The sequence below is a fragment of the Myotis myotis genome, unplaced genomic scaffold (genome assembly GCF_014108235.1).
Source record: "Myotis myotis isolate mMyoMyo1 unplaced genomic scaffold, mMyoMyo1.p scaffold_m19_p_9, whole genome shotgun sequence".
NCBI lineage: Eukaryota > Metazoa > Chordata > Mammalia > Chiroptera > Vespertilionidae > Myotis > Myotis myotis.
The window spans coordinates 59,111,122-59,137,480 of record NW_023416401.1 but is presented as its reverse complement, the minus strand read 5'-3'; the positions used below and the strand labels follow the sequence as shown (position 1 = coordinate 59,137,480).

General features: G+C 45.5%; 2 protein-coding genes across 4 annotated transcripts in view; both read right to left on the bottom strand.

The window, feature by feature from the left end:
* PIGU (phosphatidylinositol glycan anchor biosynthesis class U) overlaps positions 1-6,846 on the bottom strand; it is an 88,741-nt gene extending 81,895 nt beyond the window's left edge. Inside the window, exon 1 of one of the 3 annotated variants that reach the window (XM_036321079.1) lies at positions 6,119-6,846. In XM_036321079.1, coding sequence (XP_036176972.1) covers positions 6,119-6,248 — 130 coding nt within the window. In that variant the 5' untranslated portion in view covers positions 6,249-6,846. The remainder of the gene's footprint in view (positions 1-6,118) is intronic. The other 2 variants (XM_036321077.1, XM_036321078.1) reach the window with 2 other exon arrangements.
* Positions 6,847-11,781: 4,935 nt separating this feature from the next.
* Positions 11,782-26,359, bottom strand: part of NCOA6 (nuclear receptor coactivator 6) — a 137,202-nt gene continuing 122,624 nt past the window's right edge. The window contains exons 15-16 of the mRNA XM_036321067.1: positions 25,503-25,570; positions 11,782-11,995 (exon numbers count right to left, since the gene is read on the bottom strand). Coding sequence (XP_036176960.1) covers positions 25,506-25,570 — 65 coding nt within the window. The 3' untranslated portion in view covers positions 11,782-11,995; positions 25,503-25,505. The remainder of the gene's footprint in view (positions 11,996-25,502; positions 25,571-26,359) is intronic.

The window sequence follows — 26,359 nt, the reverse complement described above, 5'->3', positions numbered from 1 at the left end:
TCCTATAAGCAACCAGATCTTATGGTTTCTTTTCTTCAATATCTATATATATAAAAGCCTAAGCGACTGAACGACCAAACGACTGGTCGACCGGTCACTATGATGCCCACTAACCACCAAGGGGCAGACGCTCAACACAGGATTTGCCCCCTGGTGGTCAGTGCACTCCCACAACCAACCTCCCACGGTCCTTCCCCCTGCCAGCCAACCTCCCTCAGGCCTTCCCCCAAGCCAACCTCCCATGGCCCAGATTGGCCCCTATTGCTGGCCAGGCCGAGGGACCCCACCCGTGCACAAAGTCGTGCACTGGGCCTCTAGTTTATTCAATAAGTAGTTAACTATGCAATTACTCTATGCCAGACACAAAGAATTCAAGGATGACTAAAACAGTTCTAATCTTCAAGGAACTCATAATACAGTAGAGAAACTAGATATAAACAAAGAATTATGATATAAAATGAGAAATGCTCTTAAGCCCAGCCAGCATAGCTCAATGGTTGAGAGTAAACTTATGAATCAGGAGGTCATGGTTCAATTCCTGGTTAGGGCACATGCCTGGGTTGTGGGCTCAATCCCCAGTGTGGGGCATGCAGGAGGCAGCCGATCAATGATTCTCTCTCATGACTGATGTTTCCATCTCTCTCTCCTCCCTTCTCTGAAATTAATAAAAATATAAAAAACAAAAAAAGAAATGCTCTTAATAGAGGTATGTATAAACTGCTAAGAGAGCAGAGGAAGGAGGCCTAATACTGCCTTGGGTCTTATGGTATCCAGAGCAGGAACCAAGTGGCTTCAACAAAAAATTAAATGCAAATATTATATGCAGATATATAAAATCTAAGTTCTTACCATCCTACATACGAATTACTACTACCTTTATTACCATTTGTCACCTGGGAAACTGGGACAAATTACTTATCTTCTCTAAATCTCAGTTTCCTCAACTGTCAAATGAGGAAAATAACACCATCTAACAGAGAATAACTGGAGGATAAAATGAGGCTTATCATAATCTCTATTATACAGTATTTTTATTTATTTATTTACTTATTTTAAAAATCTTTATTGTTGAAAGTATTACATATGTCCCTGTTTTTTCCTCCATTGACCCCCTCCAGCCCACCCCCATCCCCTACCCCAGGCCTTCACCACCCTGTCAGTGTTGATGGGTTATACATATATGCATACAAGTTCTTTGGTTGATAACCTCCCACCCATCCACCCTCCCCCACCTTCCCTCCAAGATTCCGCACTCTGTTCCATGCTCCCATGTCTCCAGATCCACTCCATTCATCAGTTTATTTTGTTAATTAGATTCCACATGAGCGAGATCATGTAGATACTATAATGGTTACCATCAACAAATCAACAAATGAGAAGTGTTGGTGAGGATGCTAAGAAAAGGGAACCCTACTACCCTGCTAGTGGGAATGCAGACTGGTGCAGCCATTATGGAAAACAGTATGGAATTTCTTAAAAAAATTAAATAATGGAACTGCCATTTGACTCAGTGATCCCACTTAGAGGAATATATTCTAAGAAACCCGAAACACCAATCAGAAAGAATATATGCACCCCTATGTTCATAACAGCATAATTTACAATATCTAGGATCTGGAACCAGCCCAATTGCCCATCAGTAGACGAATGGATGAAAAAGCTGTGGTACATTTATTACCAAGGAATACTATGCAGCAGTAAAAAAGAATCTTTTACCCTTTGAGACAGCATGGAGGTACCTGGAGCATACCATGCTAAGTGAAATAAGTCAGTCAATGATATATAGTATTTTTAGAACTCTTAGCTCTAATTATTCTTTTTTTTAAAGTATTTTTACTGATTTCAGAAAGGAAGGGAGAGGGAGAGAGACAGAAACATCAATGATGAGAGAGAATCATTGATCAGCTGCCTCCTGCACATCCCTACTGGGGACTGAGCCCACATATGCCCTGACCAGGAATCCAACTCTAACCTCCTCGTTCATAGCTCAACCACTAAGCTATGCTGGCCGGGCTCTAATTATTCTTAAACACTCACTTATTATGCCATTTCCCATTCCAAAATATTTATGGGATTGCTGTGGCTGGTGTTGCTCAGTGGTTAGAGGGACGCCCGTAGACCCAAATGTTCAATTCCCAGTAAAGAGTAAATACCTGGGTTGCAGGAACAATCCCTGTCCCAAACAGGGTGAGTGTGGGAGGGAACCAATCGATGTGTCTCTCACATATCGAAGTTTCTCTCTCTGTGTCCCACCCCCACCTTTTCATTCTCTCTAAAAATCAATGGGAAAATGTCCTCGGGTGAGGATTAACAACAAAAATAAACACTAAAAATATCCTCTAGTAAGAATTGACAACAACAACAAAAAGTTTATAACATCAAAACTCTAGAATTTAAAGTTCAAGCACAGGAAGGGGACTTCTGGGGTGCTGGTAATGTTCTGTTTTTTGATCTGGGTGTTGCCCACATGGTATATACAGTTTGTAAAAATTCATTAAGCTCTACATTTATTTTCTGGGCACTGTATATACTGTACTTCAGTAAAAAAAAAATGTTTTTAAAGAAAATCTTCAAACCCTGCTTCGGACACTTCACATCTTAAGGCAGGGTTATGTGTCCGCAACGAGCAGAAACCAAAGTAACCGCTTGAGCTAAAGCTGACCCTATACCTCACATCTTTCAACATTTCTTTAAAAATAAATTATATATCTAATCTAATAAAAGACAAACATGCAAATTGACCATACCTTTGCTATGCTTTAAGCCACACCCATCAGCCAATCAGAGCGACTATATGTAAATTAACCCAACCAAGATGGCGGCCGGCAGTCACGGAGCTGGAGCAAGCAGGAGGCTTGGTTGCTCCAGTGATGGAGGAAGCCAAGCTTCCCGCCTGCCGCGGCCGGGTCTGAGCTCCACTGAAGGCAACAAAGTTTCAATTATAGAAGGTAAATAAATCCCAGAATAAAAAAAGAAAAAGAAAAAAAGGAGAGGCTGGGAGCTTCCATCGCCAGGGGGCTTGGCCAGCCTGAAAACGGCCCTCAGCCCCTCACCCAGACTGGCCAGGCAACCCAGTGGGGACCCCCCACCCTAAAGGGGGTGTGGCCTGCCTGAAAACAGTCATCAGCCTGAAAACCTCCATGGGGTGAGGGTCCCCACTGGGGGGGGCTTGCCCAGCCTACAAACAGCCATCAGCCCCTCACCCAGGCTGGCCAGGCACCCCAGTGGGGACCGCCACCCTGAAGGGGGTGTGACCAGCTGCAAACCCCCATCAGCCCCTAACCCAGGCTGGCCAGGCACCCCAGCGGGACCCCCACCCTGATCCGGGACACCCTTCAGGGCAAACCAGCCAGCCCCCACCCATGCACCAAGCCTCTATCCTATATAATAAAAGGGTAATATGCAAACTGACCCTAATAGCAGAAAGACTGGGAATGACTGGTCACTATGACACACACTAACCACCAGGGGGCAGACGCTCAATGCAGGAGCTGCCCCCTGGTGGTCAGTGCACTCCCACAGGGGGAGCTCTGCTCAGCCACAAGCCAGGCTGGCGGCTGCCAGTACAGTGGTGGTGGTGGGAGCCTCTCCCGTCTCCTCAGCAGCACTAAGGATGTCAGACTGCAGCTTAAGTCTACTCCCCGCTGGCAAGTGGACATCCCCCGAGGGCTCCCGGGCTGCCAGAGGGATGTCTGACTGCCAGCTTAGGCCCAATCCCCCGGGGAGCGGGCCTAAGCCAGCAGGTGGTCATCCCCCGAAGGGTCCCAGACTGAGAGAGGGCACAGGCCAGGCTGAGGGACCCCCCCTCCGAGTGCACAAATTTTTGTGCGCCGGGCCTCTAGTGTGTGTGTGTGTGTGTGTGTGTGTGTGTGTGTGTGTGTGTATATATATATATATATATATGACTAGAGGCCAGGCACACGAAATTCGTACATGGTACAGTCCCTAGGCCTGGCCTGTGATCAGGGCCATCTTCCCCAGCTGCCTGCAGCCGGCCCCACACACGGCCGCCACCCACCCCGGTTCTCTGTTTGCCATCGGGCGATTGTAGCCTGTCGGGCGGGGGATGGGACTGAGAGGTGGTCAGCATGCCTCATAGTGACTGGTCAAGCGGTCGTTCTGGTTGTTCCGCCATTAGGGTCAATTTGCATATTATCCTTTTATTATATAGGATATATATGTATATATACACTGAGTGGCCAGATTATTATGACCACCTGATGTTTGTAGGCAAATTATAATTTTGCGCTGAAGTTGCTAGAGGGCCAAGACCATTATAAATAGGGAAGGAGGTTGTTTACCACGACAGTAGAAGTGATTTTTTTTCTGAAGATATTGGTAAACAACGCAATTTAACAGCCTTTGAACATGGGATGATTGTTGGCACTCGGAGACATGGAGCGAGTATCAGCAAAAACAGCCGAAGGCCTGTTCAAACACCTTTTCTGTCTGCAGTTACCAAGATAAAATGTCTCCAATTCGCACAGGACCATGAGGATTGGACAGTCGAGCATTGGGAAAAAGTCATGTGGTCTGATGAATCATGTTTCCAGTTGCATCATGCAGATGGCAGAGTGAGAATTTGGCGGAAACAGCAGGAAAGCATGCACTCCACTTACATGAGTACACCCCTTCAAGCTGGTGGGGGCAGTGTTATGGTTTGGGGCATGTTTTCCTGGCATGATTTGGGCCCTTTAATTCATGTGGAACAATGTCTGAATAGCACAACATACCCAAGTATTGTTGTTGATCAGGTTCATCCTATCGTGTTGATGGCGTATCCCAATGGAGATGGCTTCTTCCAACAAGACAATGCGCCATGCCATGGTTCTCGTATTGTGCAGGAGTGGTTTCAAGAATATGAGGGAGACTTTACCCTGCTTAGGTGGCCCCCACAATCACCAGATCTCAATCCAATTGAGCATTTGTGGGACGAAGTTAAAAGAGCCATCAGGCAGCTGGTTCCACAACCATCAAATCTCACAGAGCTGGACAGTGCTATTCATCAGGCATGGTGTCAGATTCCTCGCATCACCTTTCAACATCTTGTGGAGCCAAGAATCGCCGCAGTATTGAAGGCAAAAGGTGGCCCAATGAAGTACTGATGGGGTGGTCATAATAATCTGGCCACTCAGTGTATATATATGAATGTATGTAACCCTATGTTCATAACAACACAATTTACAATAGCGAAGATCTGGAAACAGCCTAAGTGCCCATCAGTAGATGAGTGGATAAAAAAGCTGTGGTACATTTATACCATGAAATACTATGGAGCAGTGAAAAAAGAAGGATCCCTTACTCTCTGAGACAGCATGGAGGGACCTGGAGAGTACCATGCTAAGGGAAATAAGCCAGTCAGAGACAAGTATCACATAATCGCACTCATGTGGAATCTAATGAACAAAATAAGCTGATGAACAAAACAGACCCAGAGACATAGAAGCATGGAACAGACTGACTAATCTCAGAGGGAAGGGGGGGAGATTAACCAAAGAGCTTAAATTCATAAATGCATAACCCATGGACACAGACAATAATGAGGTGCAGGCCTGGGGGGAGTGGAGTGGAGGGGGTCAATGGGGGGAAAGGGGGACATCTGTAATACTCTGAACAATAACGATAAATTTTAAAAATAATAATAAAAAGAAAAAAGAAGAAACAGTAGGAAAAGCTGTACTGCGAGCTTAGACTGAGAGTAGACGTCTAAACACCTCACCTGGGGTACCCCCCCCCCCGCCCCTCACACACCGTCCCACCCTCCAGGGAGCACCGCCAGGGACCCCGCGTGAAATCCCAAGCCCCCCTCAATTCCCACTCCACCTTGCACGCCCTCTAAGTATCCCTTCCTCAGGCCACTTCCCTGGGTTCAAGGCCCCAGTGGGACACACCCCCTCAGCTCTCCATCCCGCCGGTAATCCCGCTCCTGGGCCCAACCCTCACCAAACAGTCCCTCGCCCCCTCCCCCAGGAAGACGCGTCCTTAGGCCCCGCCCTCCCGCCCGCGGAGGGCGCCGGAGCGGGTCAGAGCGTGGTGCTGGCGGCCACTGCCCCGTCTCCGATTCAGAGAGGCCCGGAGAGCATAGGGACCTGGCCGCCTACTCGAGCCGATGCCTCACCTCTCTTCCAAGAGCTCAGTGGGGACACCACCTCCACCCGCTCGGAGATGAACTCGGCCAGACTGGAGCGGAACAAGGCCGCCCGCACCGTCACGGCCACCACCAGCACCAGGGCCAAGGGAGCCGCCATGATAGCTGGGGCGGCGCGCCGCCGGGGAGCGATAGGCGATGCGGAAGAGCCTCAGGCCCGTGCGCCAGCCCTGTAGTTCCGCGGCCCGGAGCGCCTGGCTGCTGCAGCCGCCGCAGCTGCCTGACAGGGGACTACCACTCCCAGGAAGCCTTGCGGCCCGGCAGGGCGGGACGACGGGAAGCCGGGCGAGTCAAGCCGGTGGCGAAGGCGTGGGCGACGTCTCCAGTGACAGCTGGTGAACTGTAAAGGCGCTCAGGAGCTGGAGCGCTGCGGAGAGTAGGCAGATGAGGGATTGATCTCCGTGGGGCTGTGAGTGAGTTTTAAGGAGATGTTAGTTTCGCTCTGGTGTGTTTGTTTTTAATGCTTAAGTGTTTCTCTTTTATGTTTTTAGAGACAATTAAATATGTATTCATGTATTTGCAATTGTGTATTGAACGACATCTGTTCTCAGGCACTATATTGGATTCTGAGGATACATTTTGGCTTAGGAGACAGATGTGTTAGGCCTGCGGCCTGGAACAGTTGCTTAACCTTTCCGTGCCTCAGATCTCTCATCTGAAAAATGAACTGGCTGTTGGCTCCTACTGGCCTGCTAGAAACAACTGCGGAATGCTTAGAAATTCTCCCACTTTTAAACACAGCCATTATAAAAAATTAAATTATATAAACTTACAACTAAATAAATTATATTAAAAACAAGGTGGTATTTATTTTTGAATATTTATTCAAAACTCATCACTTCCTAATTGTTTTTACTACACTTTGTTTTAACTGTGCTCTTGAGGTGGTTTGGTATTTCACTAAGGCAAATATTGTATAACTAGAGACCCGGTGCACGAAATTCATGCATGGGGGCAGGGGGGTCCCCTCAGCCCAGCCTGCACCCTCTCCAATCCGGGACCCCTCAGGGGATGTCCGACTGCCGGTTTAGGCCCGATTCCCAGGATCGGGCCTAAACTGGCAGTTGGACATCCCTCTCACAATTCAGGACCACTGGCTCCTAACTACTCACCTGCCTGCCTGCCTGATCGCCCCTAACTGCCCCTCCTGCTGGCCTGGTCACCTCCAACTGCCCTCCCCTGCCGGCCTGGTTGCCCCCATCTGCTCCCTCCGCCAGCCTGGTTGCCCCTCACTACCTCTCTCTGCTGGCCTGGTTGCCCCACGCAGCCTGCTGCTCAGTCGTTTGGTCACCCCTCACTAACCCCCCTGCCAGCCTGGTTGCCCCACGCAGCCTGTTTGGTTGTCCGTTCAGTTGTGATGGTCACTTAGGCTTTTATATATATAGATATTGTGTACTACTGCCCTGCCCTTCCCAAATCCGTGTTCAGTGAAAACAGGTTGGTAGCTTGAAATCCCTCCTAATGGAAGTGTTTACATTACAGAAGTGAGCACACACTCCAAATCAGGGTTTTATAGTTTGGAGAGCCCTTTGATAAGAATTCAGAAGCACACCACTTCATTAATTAATGTATGAAAAGTGCTTAAATGTTAGCTATAATAATATTAAATATATGAAGAAATTTCAGATCTGTAAACAAAATGAAACAGGTTACATGATGAAGAATAACTTGGTGGAAGGGTAGTGGTAATGTTATCCATGGAAGTGGGTGCTATGAGGAAAAGAATTTCCCAGGGCCCCAGTGGGAGGATAAGGTCTTGTTGAAAGCTTTATTGATGATGTAAAATTAAGGAGGTTCCCCTCCAAGGTCCCACCATGGGAAAAGTCCAATCTTGTCTTCAGCAGCCCGGAATTTCTATTCCATATTAAAGTACAGTCCAGTCCAGCAACTGGCTAGTTTAGCTTATATTCCTAGCTGCAGTCCATTGTGTGTGGGGTCTGCACAGCCATGGGCCATGGGGCTGCTTAAACCCACATGGCAGGCGAGCACACCGGGGAGTACAGGTGAGGGGCAAAGGAGAACAAGAGCAAGAGACAAGAGAAGGGAACTCTTTGTCTGGGAATTTTAACCAGGACCTTCCAAGATTTTGCACTCTTCTGATGGGGTCTGCCCCCTAGCCAATTTATTGTTCCCCAGGCTAAACTGATAGGCAAGAGCCTTCCCTATGTCACCCAGACTTCACAGCCCATACACTCATCTCCCCCTTGGTTCCATCCCTTCCCCCACCGATCTGCAGGGAATGGACCACTGGTTCCCTGGGGAGCTTGAAGCTGTAGCTTCCTGCAGAAGCTACCTAGATGACCATGCTTATAATGTCTGGCCTCCCCTTTGCTCTCTTCCTATTATTCATATTAACTACCTAATTATGATGATAACATTAACACTGGACAGGTGATCAGGGAAGGCTCTGAGAAGAGGTGACATTTAAGCTGAGATCTAAAAGATGAGAAATTAATCAGAGCTTCCAAGCTGAGTCAGAAAGAAAGAGAACAAGTAAGGTATGGTCCAAGAAGAGAGTAGTAGAATAGAAGGTGTGGATGCAGAGGCAGATAGGAGCGAGTCAGGTAGGGACCTGTTTGCCATGGTTGGGAATTTGGTCTTCATTCAAAGTGCAATGCATGTGCCTTTGGAGAATTTTAAACAAGAAAGTGTGTGTGTGTGTGTGTGTGTGTATATATATGTATATATATATATATATATATATATATATATATATATATATATATTTAAGATCATTACATCCCCAGGATCTATACTGGGTGTTGGAGAATATTGCAATGACAAAGTTTTATTTCTTGCTTTTATGGAACTTAGAGAGCAGTTGCAGAGATGTGATAGTCTTAAGAATAACATAAATAAAAATAAAATCTCAAACCATGATGAGAGAAGGAAGAAAGAACAGGATGCTAGCTGAATGCAAAAATCAGCCTGAGAACAGATAGCTTTCTCGACCATTGGGAGGAGCAGGTCTCCATTGGGAGAGGGGATCATGAAGGAATAAAGGCACTCTCATCCTTCGAGCCCTGCTCTGCTAAGCATTGTGCCATACTTTTAACACACATTAGCTTAGTCTGTACAACCTTCTTTCCTAAAGATGTAAATGTGTAGCGTAGGCCTTGACCTTGGGTTTTTTTTTTTTTCTTTTATGTTACGCAAATACCTGTCCTAAGCTTTGATTGCCAAGGCATCCACTTCAAAGACAGCTATCTTGAATAAACACGCTGCCAGTCACACAATTAGATTAAGAGCCAGATGGCCTCCTCCTATTGAGACTCCTTTGTTTTAGAGATATTGGTTGATTTAAATAACATCATTTGGGCTACTTGTTTATTTTGCTTTCTTCTGGGGCTTTAAATTCCTGCTTTTTAAATTCACCAATAAAGTGTGAGCCCATGAGTTTTAAATTTCACCTACAAACTCTAGGCCGCTGCCCAATAAAAGCAGCCACTCAGGCCTGTGGCCTGTGAGTGTGTGCTCTCTCTCTCCTTAACCTTGCTATGTGGCCCCAGGTGTGCTGTGTAATTTTCAGGTCTTGCAAGTCTTGTAAGTAATAAACCTTATCTTTTCAAAGTTTCCTGATGGTTATTGCTAAAAGGCATCTTGAAATCATAGTCCGAACCACAAGGGCTGGTCCAGCTACAATACTGATTATTGACAGGCTGAGACCAGTACAAAACAAGTGTTGTTATTTCCTTTTACATAAAAGGAGGAGATATGCATTACATCATCTTCAAGTAAAGTATATTACATCTTGAAAAATGGAGGAGATTGAGCAAGATTAGGTAACATAGTGAAGATTGAGCAAGATTATGTAATGTAAAATGCTTAGCACATAGCAAGTGCTCAATATATACATTGTTAACTGTTTTATTATTATTTGTATTATCCTAACAAATGACTTAAAAATTCTTAGGGTTTGGATTGTCTTTGGGAAGAACAGTGATTAGCCATGATAAGTAGAAAATGTAACCCAAACCAGTGGTTCTTAAACAGGAGTGCGCATAGATCATAGACCTAAATATAAGGTCATAGAAGACTCCTAGAAAACACAAAAATACTAGTAAATCTCCATGACCTTGAGTTAGGCAATGGCTTCTTATAACAACAAAAGCACAGGCAACAAAAGAAGAAATAACTTGAACTTCATCAAAATTAAAAACTTTTGTACTCCAAAGGACACTATCAAGAAATTAAAATGGCTCTGCCAGCATGGTTCAGTGGTTGAGTGTCGACCTATGAACCAGGAGGTTATGGTTCGATTCCTGGTCAGGTCATATGCCCAGGTTGCAGGCTCAATCCACAGTGTGGGAAGTGTAAGAAGCAGCCAATCAATGATTCTCTCTCATCTTTGATGTTTCGCTCTCTCTCCCCCTCTCCTTTCCTCTCTGAAATCAATAAAAATATATTTTAAAAGAATAAAGAAAGAAAGAAAATGTGGCAGGATAGTAAGAAGCTAGGAAAATTCCTAGGCAACTGGAATGGGGAAACTGAGAGAAGAAAATTAAATAAAGCCAAACGGTTTGGGCAGCTTGTAGCCAGCTCACTAGACATCTTCCCTAACCAGAGAATACATAGCTTAAATCACCCTGGCCTGGGAAAATAAAAACAAATACCCAATTAATGACATTTGTGCCAGCTAAACCCAAGGACAGATGAAGTCTGGGGGACAAACAACAAAACCCCCAAAGCATTTGGATGGTATCACTTGAGGGGGTGGGAGGGAAGGGATGTTAGGCAGGAAAGATAGCTGCTAGGGCAGGAGGAGGGGAAGGGGAAAAAAGGGGGGAGTTTATCTCACCCATTGAACAAAGAAGCAAGCAAGATAAAATCGCAAGATGTTCTTATAAATTCTGGGGAAGGCTGCAACAATGTAAAAGGAGAACCTTGAAATCTATGAGGGGGGAGTATAAAACCCTTGAGCCCCTACCAGGTGCCTGGGGTGCTCAGACTAGCTGAGTTGTCCACTTGTGCTTTATCCAATTGTATTACGTTTGCTTGCTTTGCTTCCTTAATAAATCTGCTTGCTTTGCTTCACCACTGCTTTCTGTCACTCGTAGGAATTCTTTCTCACGAGTATGACAAGAGCCAAGGAGGGGAGAGCCATCCCCCTTTGACTTGGGTGGCTCTCTGGTAATAAAAAGACAAACCACAGAATGGGAGAAAATAATCTACAAATCATATATCTGATTAGGGACAATTATCCAGAATATATAAAGAACTCTTTACAACTCAATAATAAAATGACAAATGACCTGATTAAAAATGGACAAATGATTTGAATAGATACATTTCCAAAGATACACAAATGGCCAATAAGCATGTGAAAAGATGCTCAACATTATTAGTTATTAGGGAAATATAAATCAAAACCTCAATGAGCCCTAGCCAGTTTTCTCGGTGGTTAGAGCGTTGGCCCGCAGACTGCAGGGTCTTGGGTTTGATTCTGGTGAAGGGCATGTACCTCAGTCAGGGCCCTTGTGGAAGGCAACCAATTGATGAGTCTCTCTCATATTGATGTTTCTCTCTCTCTCTGTCTCTACCCCTCCCTTCCACTCTAAAATCAATGGGAAAAAATATCCTTGAGAAAACAATAACCTGGAGTGAGGATTAACAAAACAAACAAAAAATCCACCTCAATGAGATATCACTTTATACCCATTAGGATAGCTACAATAAAAGACTGATAACAGGTATTGACAAGGATGTTAAGAAATTGAAATCCTCATAACATCACTGATGGGAATGTAAAATGCTGTAGCCATTCTGGAAAATAGTTTGGTAGTTCCTCAAAATGTTAAACATAGAGTTGCCACTCTGGTCATGTAGCTTAGTTGTTAGGATGTCTCTCTAAAATCAATAAACATATCCGCAGGTGAGGATTTAATATAACAATAATAAAAATAACTTGTGTGTAAATATTCATAGCTTATTTATAGTTATTCATAATAGCCAAAAAGTGGAAACAACACAAATATCCATTTTATTTGCCATGGATGGATAAACAAAATATAGTATATCTATACAATGGACTATAATTGGGCAATAAAAAAGAATGAAGTATTGATACATACTATAATTGGATGACCTTGAAAACATGCTAAGTGAGCTTTGGCTGGGTAGCTCAGTTGGTTAGAGTGTGGTCCCTAAACACCAAGGTTGTGGGTTCGACCCCTGGTCAGGGCACATACAAGAAACAATGAATGGCCTGGCCAATGTGGCTCAATGGTTGAGCATCGACTCATGAATCAGGTAGTCACGGTTTGATTCCAGGTCAGGACACATGCATGTCCGGTTGTGGGCCTGACCCCCAGTAGGGGTCATGCAAGAGGGAACTGATCAATGACTCTCTCTCATCATTGATGTCTCTATCTCTCTCTCCCTACCCCTTCCACTCTCTGAAATCAATAATAAAAAAATAAACAACCAATGAATGCATCAATAAATGAAACAACAAATTCTCTCTCTCTCTCTCCCTTCCTCTCAAATCAATAAATAAATTTTAAAAATTAAGGTGCTCCAGCCAGTGTGGCTCAGTTGCTTAAAGCCTTGTCCCATCACCAGAAGGTTGTGGGTTCAATTCCAGTCAGGGCACATACCTAGGTTGCCGGTTTAAACCCCCTGGTTGGGGCAAGTACAAAAGGTAACTGATCGATGTAGCTCTCTCACATCTATGTTTCTCTCTCTCTCTCTCTCTCTCTCTCTCTCTCTCTCTCTCTCTCTCTCTCCCTTCTTCACCCTCTAAAATCAATTTAAAAATAAATAATATATATATTACCTCTTAGACATCACCACCTGGATATCCCAAAGCTACTTTAAATCCCAAATATCTAAACCTGAGCTCATGATCTTTCTTCCAAAAACTCAATTTCTTATCTCTGTGAATGGCACCACCAATGTTTCACATGCTCAACCAAAAACCTGGGAATCAGTCTAGGTATCTCCCACTTCCCCATCCCTTGTATACAATCTATCTTCAAACTTTGACCTAGATGTCAATCAAATTCATCTACTCCTCTCCATTTTCACTGCCACCACCCTGGTCTAAGCCACCAGGGTTTCTCACCTAGATGTCTGTTATACTCTCTTGAATAGTCTCTTATTGCCACTCTTCATCCTCAACTCATTCTCTATCCCTGACACCGCTGTTGAGTGAATGAATGAATGAATGAATGAATGAATATCACTAACCTCTCACTTAAAACCCTTCACTGGCTTTCCTTTGCACTTAGTTTAAGAACTAAGTCCTGTCTGGCCAATGTGGCTCAATGGTTGAGCATTGACCTATGAACCAGGAAGTTATGGTTCAATTCCCAGTCAGGGCACATGCACAGGTTGGGGGGGGCGGGGGAGGGCATGCAGGAGGCAGCCGATCAATGATTCTCATCATTGATGTTTCTATCTCTCTTTCGTCCTTCCTGAAATAAAAATATATTTAAAAAGAACTAAGTCCTTAAGATGGCTTGCAAAGGAAGGGCCAGCATGATCTATCCCCCTCCCTCCCTTCCCTCTTCCTCTATGTTTCTGCCCTCTTTGCACCTGAGAAAATAAGTTAATAAGTAGCCATTCCCTTGGTACATTCTACTATGTACACCCCATTGGCTACTCCCAACAGCGTCTGTCCTTACTTGGCCAAGTCCTACATATCCTTCAAGGTCCATTCCGTTCTTAAAGTTTCCTCCTTTATGAAGACTTTGATTCCATCAGGGAGGTAGTTTCTTCACTGTGCTCCCAAAGCATTTACCAGCTACCTCTGTCCCACACTTATGATCACTGATGATCATTCTGTTACCTGAAGTTGTTGGGAGTGTGATTCTTCTGTTAGTTGAATCTTACTTGTGGTGGATTTTTCCTTGTGTATTTCATCAGTTTTTTCCTTTCGAATTAGTTAATGTTTGGAAGGGCTTTATATATAGGAATCCTATGTAGTCTGCAATGGGGGGTGGGTGAAGGGTTTGCATTTGTCTCTGCTAGGCATCTGATAGAGTTTTGGAGTAGGCCTCCTTTTATATTGATTTCTCAGCCTCAGGGATTCCCAGTCATGCAGGTGATATAAATATGAACCCCAGATACACGGAGGTCAGGCATGTGGTTTCAAATTCTCAGGAAATAGTTTTTCCCCTACCTAAAGACCAAGTCAAGACAAACACATAGGACACACGGATTTTTGTCTCCTTTGCTAGTAGTCAGATATCTGTTTGTTTATCCCTAGTCCACTCTTTCAATGTGAACTAGACCCAAAGGGTCCTAGTTTATCAAGAACCTCAAATTTCATGTAAGCTCAAGGCTTCCTCTCCCCAATTGTCTGTTAAAATCCAAACTATTGCAAGTCCTGTTGTACATTTAAAAGGATGTTTATTGTGTTTATTTTCAGCATTTCCATGTGTGTAGCAGGAAATTCCAGATATTTTCAGAAAAGGAAGGCCAACTCAATACTTAGTAGACAGAATGTCATTATCTGTTTACTTATCTATTTTCCCCATGAGTATCAAGCTCTGAAAGGGCAGGATCTGGGTTTGACTCATCTCTGGGTCAAGACGACAACCCTAGACACAGTAAAATTTGCTCAGTGCATTTGTTGATACCAAACCTCCACTCAAACACTTCTGGAGATAGGGAGAGCTCATTTTCTCCCAAAGTAGCCGTTTCTTTGGAAAGAGTTGTGTTATCTGGGTGACCACTTGACTAATGGGGGACACCCTGGCCCTCATATGTGTTCATCCTTCCCAATACTCAGCTTGTCCACTCAGATTCTATAGGGGGCTGGGTATCAGGGCCTGAATGATCCCAGTGATAACTGGGACTTTGAACTTTGATTCAGGAGGAAGTACATGGGCTAGTCCTAAATGTAAACCTAAAGCTCTTATGCACCATTAGTAGAAGTCTAAATTGGTACAATACTTTGGGAGAGCAATTCAACAGCATCTATTTAAAACTGAAATATGTATACCTATCATCTTACAATTCACTTCTCTGAGTCTATTCTAGTCATACAAGAATAGTCACTAGAGCATTTGTCTGTGATAGCAAAAAGATTGAAAACCACCCAAATGTCCATCAATAAGTGATCAACTAAATAAGCTATCTAACAGCCATACAATGGGAAACTGTAAGGCAGTTTTCCTTTAATGAGGTATATCTACATGTATTGACATAGATAGAACTCCAAGTTATATTGCTGAGTGAAAAATGTGAGTCTGCAGGACAGAGTATAGATTGATGTAGAAACAAAATAACTTACAAGCAGTATAAATTGTTACATCCTTGAAGCTATTTGGCAATATCTATCAACTTTACATTGCTACTAAAATGTTTTAGATAATCTCAACCTACTAATCCCTACTGATAGATATTCTTACAAATAATATGCAAAATAATGGATAAAAATATTAATTGCAGTATTATCTGTAGTAATAAAATATTGGAAACAACTTTTCTTTCATTAGGAGACTGGTAAATCTATGCATACTACAATGGGATACAATGCAGGTGTGAAAAAGAGTGAGGTTTGCCCTAGCTGGTTTGGCTCAGTGGATAGAGTGTCAGCCTGCAGACTGAAGGGTCACAGGTTCGATTCCGGTCAAGGGCACATATCTTGATCTCTAGGGCACATGTAGGAGGCAGCCAATTGATGTGTCTCTCTCATGTGTCTTTCTCACATTGATGTTTCTCTCTGTGTGTCACTCCCTCTCCCTTCCTCTCTGACATCAATAAAAATATATTTTAAAAAAGTTTGCTTGGAATTTATACAGTATTTATGTAAATTGTTGTATCATTTAAAAAACATTTTAATTTTTAAAAATATTTTTATTGATTTCAGAGATGAAGAGATAGAAACATCAATGATGAGAGAGAATCACTAATGGGCTGCCTCCTTCACACCCCCTGCTGGGGATTGAGCCCACAAACGAGGAATGTGCCCTTGACTAGAATCAAACCCGGGACCCTTCAGTCCACAGGCCAACACTGTATCCACTGAGCCAAACCGGCCAGCACTACATTTTAATTTTTAAAAATTGACTTCAGGTAGATAGTACAACCACCCCCAGGCAAAGGAGTGAGGCTGACTCTCCTTCTGAAAGGAGGAGTCATGTCATGCCCTTTGTCTCACCTGCTTTCCCTAAGGACACCCTGGCTCAGAAGGAGGCACCTGGGCTGTTCCTGACATCATTCTAAAGAGCCTCATCTGTCACCTCTCACCTACTTGGCTCCCTGTCCCTAGTATTCTGGGCTGAAAACCAGAGTCAATTGACCATAGGGTCATATTTCCAGAGGTCCTGATCGATGTGAGGTTGAGCAAGGCAGCCCAGAAAAATGGGGACGGCTGGCTCCGACCTCTTACCTCTCTGCTCAACCCCTTCAATACCCCACCACTCTTTCTCCCACCTCCAAAAATATCTCTTTCTCAGTCCATTCAGTGGAAAGAGGTCATCTGAAGAACCCATCCAACTAGATATGCAGGAATTTAGTGTAAGAGCTCTGGAGCCAGGCTGGCAGGATTCATATACCAGTCTGTCAGTTAGTAGCTGTCAAACCTTCGGCAGATAACTCAAACTCTTTGTGCCTCAGTTTCAGAACCTGCAAGATGTGGATAATAAAGGTAGCTCCCTGTCAGGATCATTGTGAAACTGTAATGAGAGATTACATGAAAAACCTTTAGAATACCTGGAACACAGAAGGCAATCAATAAATATTAGCCATGATTATTAACACTTGTGCAAATACTTTTTTAAAGGACAGCGCTAAAAAGCTTTGAAGGCTCCTTCAGAAGAAAAATTAAATCTGGCAAGTCAATAAGTCACCTGTATTAAACATCAAGGAGGCATTAGTCACTAGCTTTCTAATTTGACTCAAATCAGGAATAGTTATTATGACAGAGGAAGTTCTTGAACAAAAAGTCTAAGGAAAATGATGTTCTGACCCAAATCTGTGACAACTTCATTTCAAACATGGAAAAAACATCTGACCTGGGAATTATGAACTGCTGACTTTGCCCTTCTCAAATGAGTTGGTCAATGTTGATTTTGGGCATGTAGGTCATTGATGATATTGTATTTTCTTAACTGAATTGAATAAGTATACTTTAATGTTGCCTTTTTATTCTTTTTAAACCAATTTAGTTGAGGTGTAATGAGTTTTGACAAATATAAGGTGTCCCCCAAAATGTATACACATATTTTGAAAATTATACAGGCAGTGTTTATTAAAATACATTTCATTTTCAAAATTGAGCTATCAGCTGTTAAAGTGTGCATACATTTTTGGGGGACACGCTGTAAATGCACCCATCCAACTAGATTTAGTATACGGACAGGAAATATCGAGCATTTCTATCACTGCAGAATAGTCCCTGGTTCCCGTTTGTAGTCGGTCCTCCCACCACCCCCAAGCAGCTATTGATCTGCTTTGTTAGCACATATTACTTTTACCCATTCTAGGAGCTCATATGAATGGAATCATATGGTATCTACTCTTTTGCATCTGGTTTCTTCTGTTCAGCTCTGTGTTTTGAGGTCCATCCATATTTTTTCCTGATATCAGTTTATTCCTTTTTTAAATGCTTAATATAGTCCATTGGATGAATATACTACAATTCTGTTAACTTTATATACTAGGTTTAATATATATATTGATTTCAGAGAGGAAGGGAGAGGGAGAGATAGAAACATCAATGATGAGAGAGAATCATCGATCAGCTGCCTCCTGCATGCTCCCTACTGGGGATTGAGCCCGAAATCAGGGCATGTGCCCTTGACTGGAATTGAACCTGGAACCCTCCAGTCTGCAGGCCAATACTCTATCCACTGAGCCAAACTGGCTAGGGCTATATACTAAATTTTGAGAGAATACAGGTTGAATGTATTTGAACTCTAGGAGAGTGTGAAGCGGTAAGAACTGGAGGTAGAAGCCTCAAGTTCCTGTCCTATCCCTTATCCCTTTCATTCTTTCCTTCTGTTACCCTGCACAAGTCCTTCCCCCTCATCTAGGCTTCAGTTTCCTCATTTGTAAACTTAGTCCACTAAATGATGTTTACATAACCATTCCATTACAGGTGGAAGGGTTTATTCTCCTACAAGAAGGCACTTTTTTTTTAAGGTTCGCAGGTAAGGTTCTGCCCCCAGGAGCAAAGTAGGCCCAGTGAATTCCTCCGGCAGAAAAGGGAGGGCAGTATCCACAGAAAACCAGACAAGCAATGGAGAATAAGCAGGGAGTCTCCAGGCAACTCCAGGAATTGATAGATATTTACACTCTATTCAGAACCTCTATTCCTGGTTTTTCTGCCAAAAGCTCCTGACGGTAAACTCTTGGCTGGAATCAAGGGAGTTGGACCAGAAGAATTTCATAGAATAGGAGGGCTTCTGAGGACAGAGAGCAGGCCATGGTGAAGACTGAGGCTGCCATTCTGGGCCCAGAGGGTAGGTGGTAAAACCAAGGGAAAGGATGAGGGGAACAGCTTGATCCAGAGAATGGATCAGAATCTTTGAAAGATACCATTGAGCCCAGATACCTCCATTACCCAAAGAAATCCCAGGGTTCCACATGGTTCAGGCTTAACACCTTCAATGTCATGGATTCTTAAAGAGAGAGGAAGGGAGAGGGGGAAAGAGGGAGCCCCCCCACAGGGGACAAAGCTGCAACTGGGCATGTAACCTTGACCAGAATTGAACAGTCAACCTCCTGGTACACAGAACAACACCCAGATGAGCCACACCAGCCAGGGCAAATCTCCCCACCCCCACTTTTTTTTTAGATTCCTCTAGCACCCTGGCTTATTCACTCTCCTAAACTTTATCTCCCTGAATCATAATGTCTCTATGTTTCTGTTTACACTGAATGAGATTCTCAAGTACAGAAAAGGTATCTGTCTTCCAGAAGGTAACTAGGCATTCCCGGGTGTGTGGTGAACTGCGAGCAGGTAGTGCTCAAAGAGACAGGAAAATCATGTGTTTGGGGACCTCTGAGGAGAGGTTACTTTCTCCCAGAGAGATCTTAGAGAACTTCCTGGAGGAAGTGCCCTTTGGCTAATAGATATCCTGGAGTTATATCTCACATATTCAAATTATTCCATTTCAACTATACGACTTTGGCAAAAGAAACAAGATAGAAAAAGTCATTGTTCCACCCAGCCAGAGTGGCTCAGTGGTTGAACATCAACCTATGAACCAGGAAGTCACCATTTGATTCCTGGTATATGCTCTATCCCCAGTGGGGGGCGTGCAGGAGGCAGCCAATCAATGATTCTCTCTCATCATTGATGATTCTCTCTCTTGCTCCCTCTCACTTCCTCTCTGAAATCAATAAAAATATATTTTTAAAAAAATCATTGTTCCAAGTTATAACACTTTTAATGAGCTTCACAAAAATATTTGCACTGAGACAAAATATACTAGAGTTAAATTAGTAACTCAAGCTGCCTCTTAATTTTTATGCAAAAACTTTTTCAACATATGTGTTGCAGTTCTCTATTGTTGTGTAACAAACCTCCACAAACTTAGGGGCCTACGACAACACCCATTTAATTGGGGTAATCACTTCCTAAGATATATAAATGTCTAACCACTATGTTGTACACATGAAACCAATATAAATATTGTATGTCAACTGTAACTGAAAAATTTTAAAAATTTAAAATAAATAAGATGTGCCACATTAAATATATATATATATATATATATATATATATATATATATACATACATATATGACAACACACATTTATTAGTTCACAGTTCTATAAGTCAGAAGTCCAGGCACAGCTTATCTGCGTTCTCTGCTCCAGGACTCACAAGGCTGACATCAAGGTGTTGGCCAGCTGTGTCTTCATCTGGAGACTCAACTAGGGAAAGTTTGGCTTCCAGGCTCCCTCAGATTGTTGGCAGAATTCATTTTCGTGTGGCCATGTTACTGAGATCCCCATTTTCTTGCTCTCTGTTAACTGGGGGCCTCCGTTGGCTTCTAGAGACCCCGCCTGAGTCCTTGCTATGTGGCCACCTCAACAACATGGCAGTTTGTTCCTTCAAGGCTAACATGGGGGTGATAGGCAAAAAAACCTGTATATTTTTCACATGTAGGCTTTATAACTTTTATGCTATTTATTATTGCACACACGTGTATATACTATATTTCTAAGCACAGTTAAAGATACAGAAATATGCACTGGCTATTATTAGCTCAGTAATCTTGAGCCTCAGCAGTTTGAGCACCAAGTTCCTCATCTGTAAAATGGGGATAACAGCAGAGTCCATCTTGGAGAGTTACAGGCACAAAGTAAATGCTAGATAAATATAAGCTGCTGATTAGTCCTGAATAGAGAGGGTATAAACACAGGAGATGGGGTGGGTAAGTGGACAGGGTTCCGAAGGAGGAGGAAACTGCAAGAGCAAAATCCTGGAAGCAGGAAGGCTGATGGTGGTTTAGAGTATGATCATTTGCGCAGGGTGTGTGTGTGTGTGTGTGTTGACAGGATAAACAGGGTGGGTGAGGGCAGCTTCAATCATGCCTCTTGTCGTCACTTATTGAATGCTTACTGTGTACCAGGTACCATGAGAGGATGCCTGGCCAGCAGTGTGAATTGCATCTGGAAGTAGTAGGGAGGCAAGGAAAAGCTGTGAGCAGAAAAGGACAGGGCTCTGAGCTTTAGGGGAATCCATTTGCTCCCAGAAGAGTGGCTGGGAACCCTGTTGTCCACTCTTTCCTCCCCAGCCTCAAAGCTGGAGGGGATGCAACCATTGCCCTTCAAAAGTTCCAAATGTGTGAATTCATGCAGGGCACTCACACCAGAGCAGCTCACATGGGTACTTGTCCACACTCAGAGCACACCCACAGAACACCAAAGTCACCATCCCACCCTCACACTATGAACAGATGGACTAAAACTAAGACCAGAATTTGGCTTCCTGCCACCTGCCTCCTCTCCCTGAAATGAATCCTGTCCTGACCCCATCACTTCCTCATCAGGGGCAGTAAGCACATTTCACACAAACAAACACAGATGCTTGGAGGTTGGGAATGGAGTACTGTTTAGAAATCTTGGAGCCAGCCATTTTGCAGATGGGAAACTGAGGCTCAGACAAAGAAAGTGACTTGTCCAGGGACAGGCAGTGAGCCCAGGATTAATAGAACCATGATTGAAATCTGGATTGACTGACAATCAGACCACAGTTTTTCATGATGTACACACACACACACACACACACACACACACACACACACACACAGAGTTACCCTCAATGCAGACATCTCTGGGTTGAATAACAAAGCTTTTTGCCTAGGAGTTCAGGGGATATGGCTCCTTGGTAAAATATAGGCTTATCTGTTGGGGGAATTTGTGAGTATGTCTACTTTAGGTGGCTTTGCCAATCCAATTTCTTCCCATCTCTGTCTCAGTTTCTTCACCAGTAGAATGGGAAGAATCCTATCTAATAAAAGAGAAACATGGTAATTAGTGTACGACCGCTACCCTTCCCATTGGCTAATCAGCAAGATATGCAAATTAACTGCCAGCCAAGATGGCGGCCGGCAGCCAGGCAGCTTGAAGCTAACATGAGGCTTGCTTGCTTCAGTGACGGAGGAAACCAACGTTCCCCGCCTGCCTTGCCGGCCCCTGAGCTGCTAAGAAACATTGTTACAAATATAGAAGCTAAACAAAACCCCAGAAACCTGCTTTCAGCGATCCAGGATCTCAGAGCTGGAGTTATACATTGTTTTGATTATAGAACCTAAACAAACCAGATACCTGCTTTCAGCAGCAGCAGAGGCCTCAGAGCTGGAGCCAGAGCTAAAGCTGGCCCAGAATAAAAAAAAAAAGAAAGAAAGAAAAAAAGGAGCAGTTGAGAGCTTCAGCCCTCAGCTCCTCACCCAGACTGGCCAGACACCCCAGTGGGGACTCCCACCCTGAAGGGTGTGTGACCAGCTGCAAACAGCCATCATCCCCTCACCCAGGCTGGCCAGGCACCCCAGTGGGGACCCCCACCCTGATCCAGGACACCCTTCAGGGAAAACCAGCCAGCCCCACCCATGCACCAGGCCTCTATCCTATATAGTAAAGGGGTAATATGCCTCCCAGCACCGGGATCAGCGGAGCCGCGAGGCCTCCCAGCACCGGGATCAGCGGAGTCGAGAGGCCTCCCGGCACCGGGATCAGCGTGACAGGGGGCAGCGCCCAAACCCCCTGATCGCCCTGCAGCTTTGTGTGTGACAGGGGGCGGAGCCACAACCTCCCTATCCACCCTGCTCTGTTCATGACAGGGGAAGGCGCCCCAACCTCCTGATCAGCCCTGCTCTGTGCCTGATACGGGGGAGCTCCCCAACCCCCTGATTGCCCTGCGGCTCTGTGTGTGACAGGGTGTGGCGCCCCAACACCCCCTCCCCCACGGGCCCTGCTCTGTGTGTGATGGGGTAGAGCCATAACCTCCCCATCGGCCCTGCCCTGAGTGTGACAGTGGCGGCGCCCCAACCCCCTGATCGGCCCTGCTCTGTGGGTGATAAAGGGTGGTGCCCCAACCCCCTGATCTGCCCTGCTGTGTGTGTGACAGGGGGCGGTGCCCCAACTCCCCTATCGGCCCTACTCTGTGCGTGACAGGGGCGGCGCCCCAACTCCCCAATCGGCCCTGCTCTGAGCCCGACCAGGGGCTGCACCTAGGGATTGGGCCTGCCCTCTGCCACCCGGGAGCAGGCCTAAGCCAGCAGGGCGTTATCTCCAGAGGGGTCCCAGACTGCGAGAGGGCACAGGCCAGGCTGAGGGACCCGCATTCCCCCCCGAGTGCACAAATTTTTGTGCACCGGGCCTCTAGTCTACACTAATAAAAGACAAACATGCAATTTGACTGTACCTCCACTATGCCTTAAGCCACGCCCACCAGCCAATCAGAGCGACTATATGCAAATTAACCCAACCAAGATGGCGGCTGGCAGCCATGGAACTGGAGCAAGCAGGAGGCTTGGTTGCCCCTGGTGATGGAGGAAGCCAAGCTTCCCTCCCGTCCGCCCTGGCCAGCTCTGAGCTCCTCTCAAGGCTACAAAGTTTCAATTATAGAAGGTAAATAAATCCCAGGAAAAAAAAGAAAAAAAAAAGGAGAGGCTGGGAGCTTCCGTCACCGGTGGGCGGGGGGGTGAGGGGTTGGCTTGGCCAGCCTGAAAATGGCCCTCAGCCCCTCACCCAGACTGGCCAGGCACCCCAGTGGGGATCCCCCACCCTAAAAGGGTGTGGCCAGCCTGAAAACAGCCATCAGCCCCTCACCCAGGCTGGCCAGGCACCCCAGCGGGACCCCCACCCTGATCCGGGACACCCTTCAGGGCAAACCTGCTGGACCCCACCCATGTACCAGGCCTCTATTCTATATAATAAAAGGTTAATATGCAAACTGACTCTAACATCAGAAAGACTGGGAATGACTGGTCACTATGACACACACTGACCACCAGTGGGCAGACGCTCAATGCAGGAGCTGCCCCCTGGTGGTCAGTGAGCTCCCACATGGGGGAGCTCTGCTCAGCCACAAGCCAGGCTGGCGGCTGCCAGTACAGTGGTGGTGGTGGGAGCCTCTCCTGCCTCCTCAGCAGCACTAAGGATGTCCGACTGCAACTTAGGCCTGCTCCCCGCTGGCAAGAGGACATCCCCCAAGTGCTGCCGGGCTGCCAGAGGGATGTCTGACTGCCAGCTTGGGCCCAATCCCTCATGGAGCAGGCCTAAGCCAACAGGTGGACATCCTCCGAGGGGTCCCAGACTGCAAGAGGGCATAGGCCGGGCTGAGGGACCCCGCCCCCCCCACCCCCGAGTGCACAAATTTTTGTGCCCTGGGCCTCTAGTATTATCTATATTAGGGGATTCTTGTGAAGATTAAATGAGTTATCAACACAGGTAAGGGATTAGAATAGTACCTAGCACATAGAAATCCCAATAGTATCATCATTAATATTACTTGTTTAACTCTGTAAACCTAGTGGGCAGGGGAGGAGGGAAGACTCTGCTTCTACATGATAGGGCCTTGCTGGTTTCAACTCAGATTCCAAGCTACCCACTGGGTTTCAGTTCTCCAGTAGGCTTATTTATACCTTTGAGTACACCTAAAGTCCCATGAAGGACACACCCAGGCTGACACATTTCTGCTCTTTGAAGTAGGGGGAGGGGGAGGGGAGAGGCAAGTCATTGGGGAGCCCCCAGGGTTTTGTGAGGGCAAGCCCAAAGCCCTAACTGGAATGAAAGGGTGGCCTCTTGACTTCCAATCTTGGGGCCCATAAAATTGGGCAAGTGCTTACATCTGGTCAGGGATTGGATGGGCATGTGTTGACCCTGCGGGTGTGAGCTCATGGGCACATGTGTGTATGTTTGTATATGGATGCCTTCATGTATATGCATAGATGCACATGTCTATCCATGTACGTACACAGGAGTGGCACCCTACATCTGATCAGAAATGAGACTCCAGGATCACCCCCAGCATGGGTCTCACTGCCTCTTTTTATAGCCCCTAGGCCCAAGTGAGGGACCCAGAATACTAAGTCCACTCCTTGGGGTCAGTGTCAGCAGATGGCTCTGCTGCTTTATAATTCTAATCAAGTACTTTTTTTAGAAAAAATCCTCACCCACGGATATTTTTCCCACTGTTCTTTAGAGAGAGTGGAAAGGAGGGGGGGAGAGAGAAACATTGATTGGTTGCCTCCCACAGGAGCCCCAATGGGGGCTGGGGATCGAACCTGCAACCCAGTATGTGCCCTTGACCTGGAATCAAACCCGAGACCCTTTAGTGCCCAGGCCCACGCTCTAATTGTTAAGACAATTGGACCAAATACTTTGCTCTAGCTATGTCTTAGTGTGTCTCAGTTTTTCCACCTATAAAATAAGGAGTTTGGATGAATTAAGGTTTGAGGTTTCCTCCTCCCTGATGATAAATCTCTGTAGTGGAGAGGGATGGGTCCCAGGAGTTTCAGGATGGGACTCCACTGGGCCCCAGCCCCCTACTTCCATTGCTACCCCTGACTCTACAAAGAAGCTGAAAACTGGAATCTGCCCTAGCAGACTGTACATGGGGATCAGCTAAGGTTGGGAGCAGAATCCAGGTCATTTAGGGTATCAGTGTATATGCCAGGAACCCCCTTCCCTAGGCTTGGAGAACCAAAACACTGTCCCCAATAGCATGCTTCTTATACCAGGGTAGAGGGGCCAGGTGTAGACTTCTGTGCCAGCCACCCTTCTTGAGCTGTAACTACTAAGCCTTTGAATAGCACCTACTCTGCCAGGCCCAGCACAGGCCCAGTGTGGGGAGAATATGGACAGAGATTCTACCCTTGAGATACCAGCCATCCACTTGGGAAGACACATCCACATAAACACACACAATTAGTCACCATCACTTACTGTTCAGCGAACAAATAAATGTCCATCAAGGTAGCTCTGGACACATGGGTGGAGACAGGGAAGGCTACCTAGAGGAAGAAGAGGTGAGTAGAATCTTGAAGACAGAAAGACATGAATTTAGAACAGCCTGAAGAGGGCATTCCAGACATGGGGAAGTGCTTTAGCAGGTGTGGTTGTACAGAGTGTTGAACAGACAATGAGGAGTTTGACCTTAGTACAAACAAGGTGTAGGCAAGAGGAGGAGTGGAGGAAGGAAGCTGGAAATAACTGGGGCTGGATCATGAAAGGCCATGCATGTCGTGTTAAGGAGTGTGGTACTTTTGAGAGCCACAGAAGGTTTTAGAAGCAGCCAGTAGTGTGACAGGAAAGGCATGTTAGGGATTATTTAGTTGAAGTCAACAAGGAGGTCAAGAGAGGGTATGAAGTTAACAGGAAGTAGATGTGATGGGCAGAGACTCAGGGTTGCACTGAATGAGGACACTTTGGTAATACCACTCCAGGGGCCAAAACTCCTCCCTCTAGAAACCTCTGGGTATTATTTCCTGGCTCCTTCTCCTAGTTGCTAGGGCTGAGGAGTCCCTCTGGGGTTTCAGACGAGGCAGGGACAGGATTTTCTCACCAGAGCATGAAGCTCTGGCCTAGCTCCCTCCTCTCCCCTCTGTTGGGCCAGACGGGTAGCTCTCAGACCCACCCCACCAACCCTGCTTTACTGAGAGAGGGCCCAGAATCTCTGGCCCTGGAGATTCGAAGGATGCGTATTTGTGGTCTCTCTCCAGGCATTTCCCAGGCCACTGGGAAATCTGGGAGCCTAGAGCATGGGATTGGCAGAATCCTCAGGCAGGAAAGTTGGAAAGACT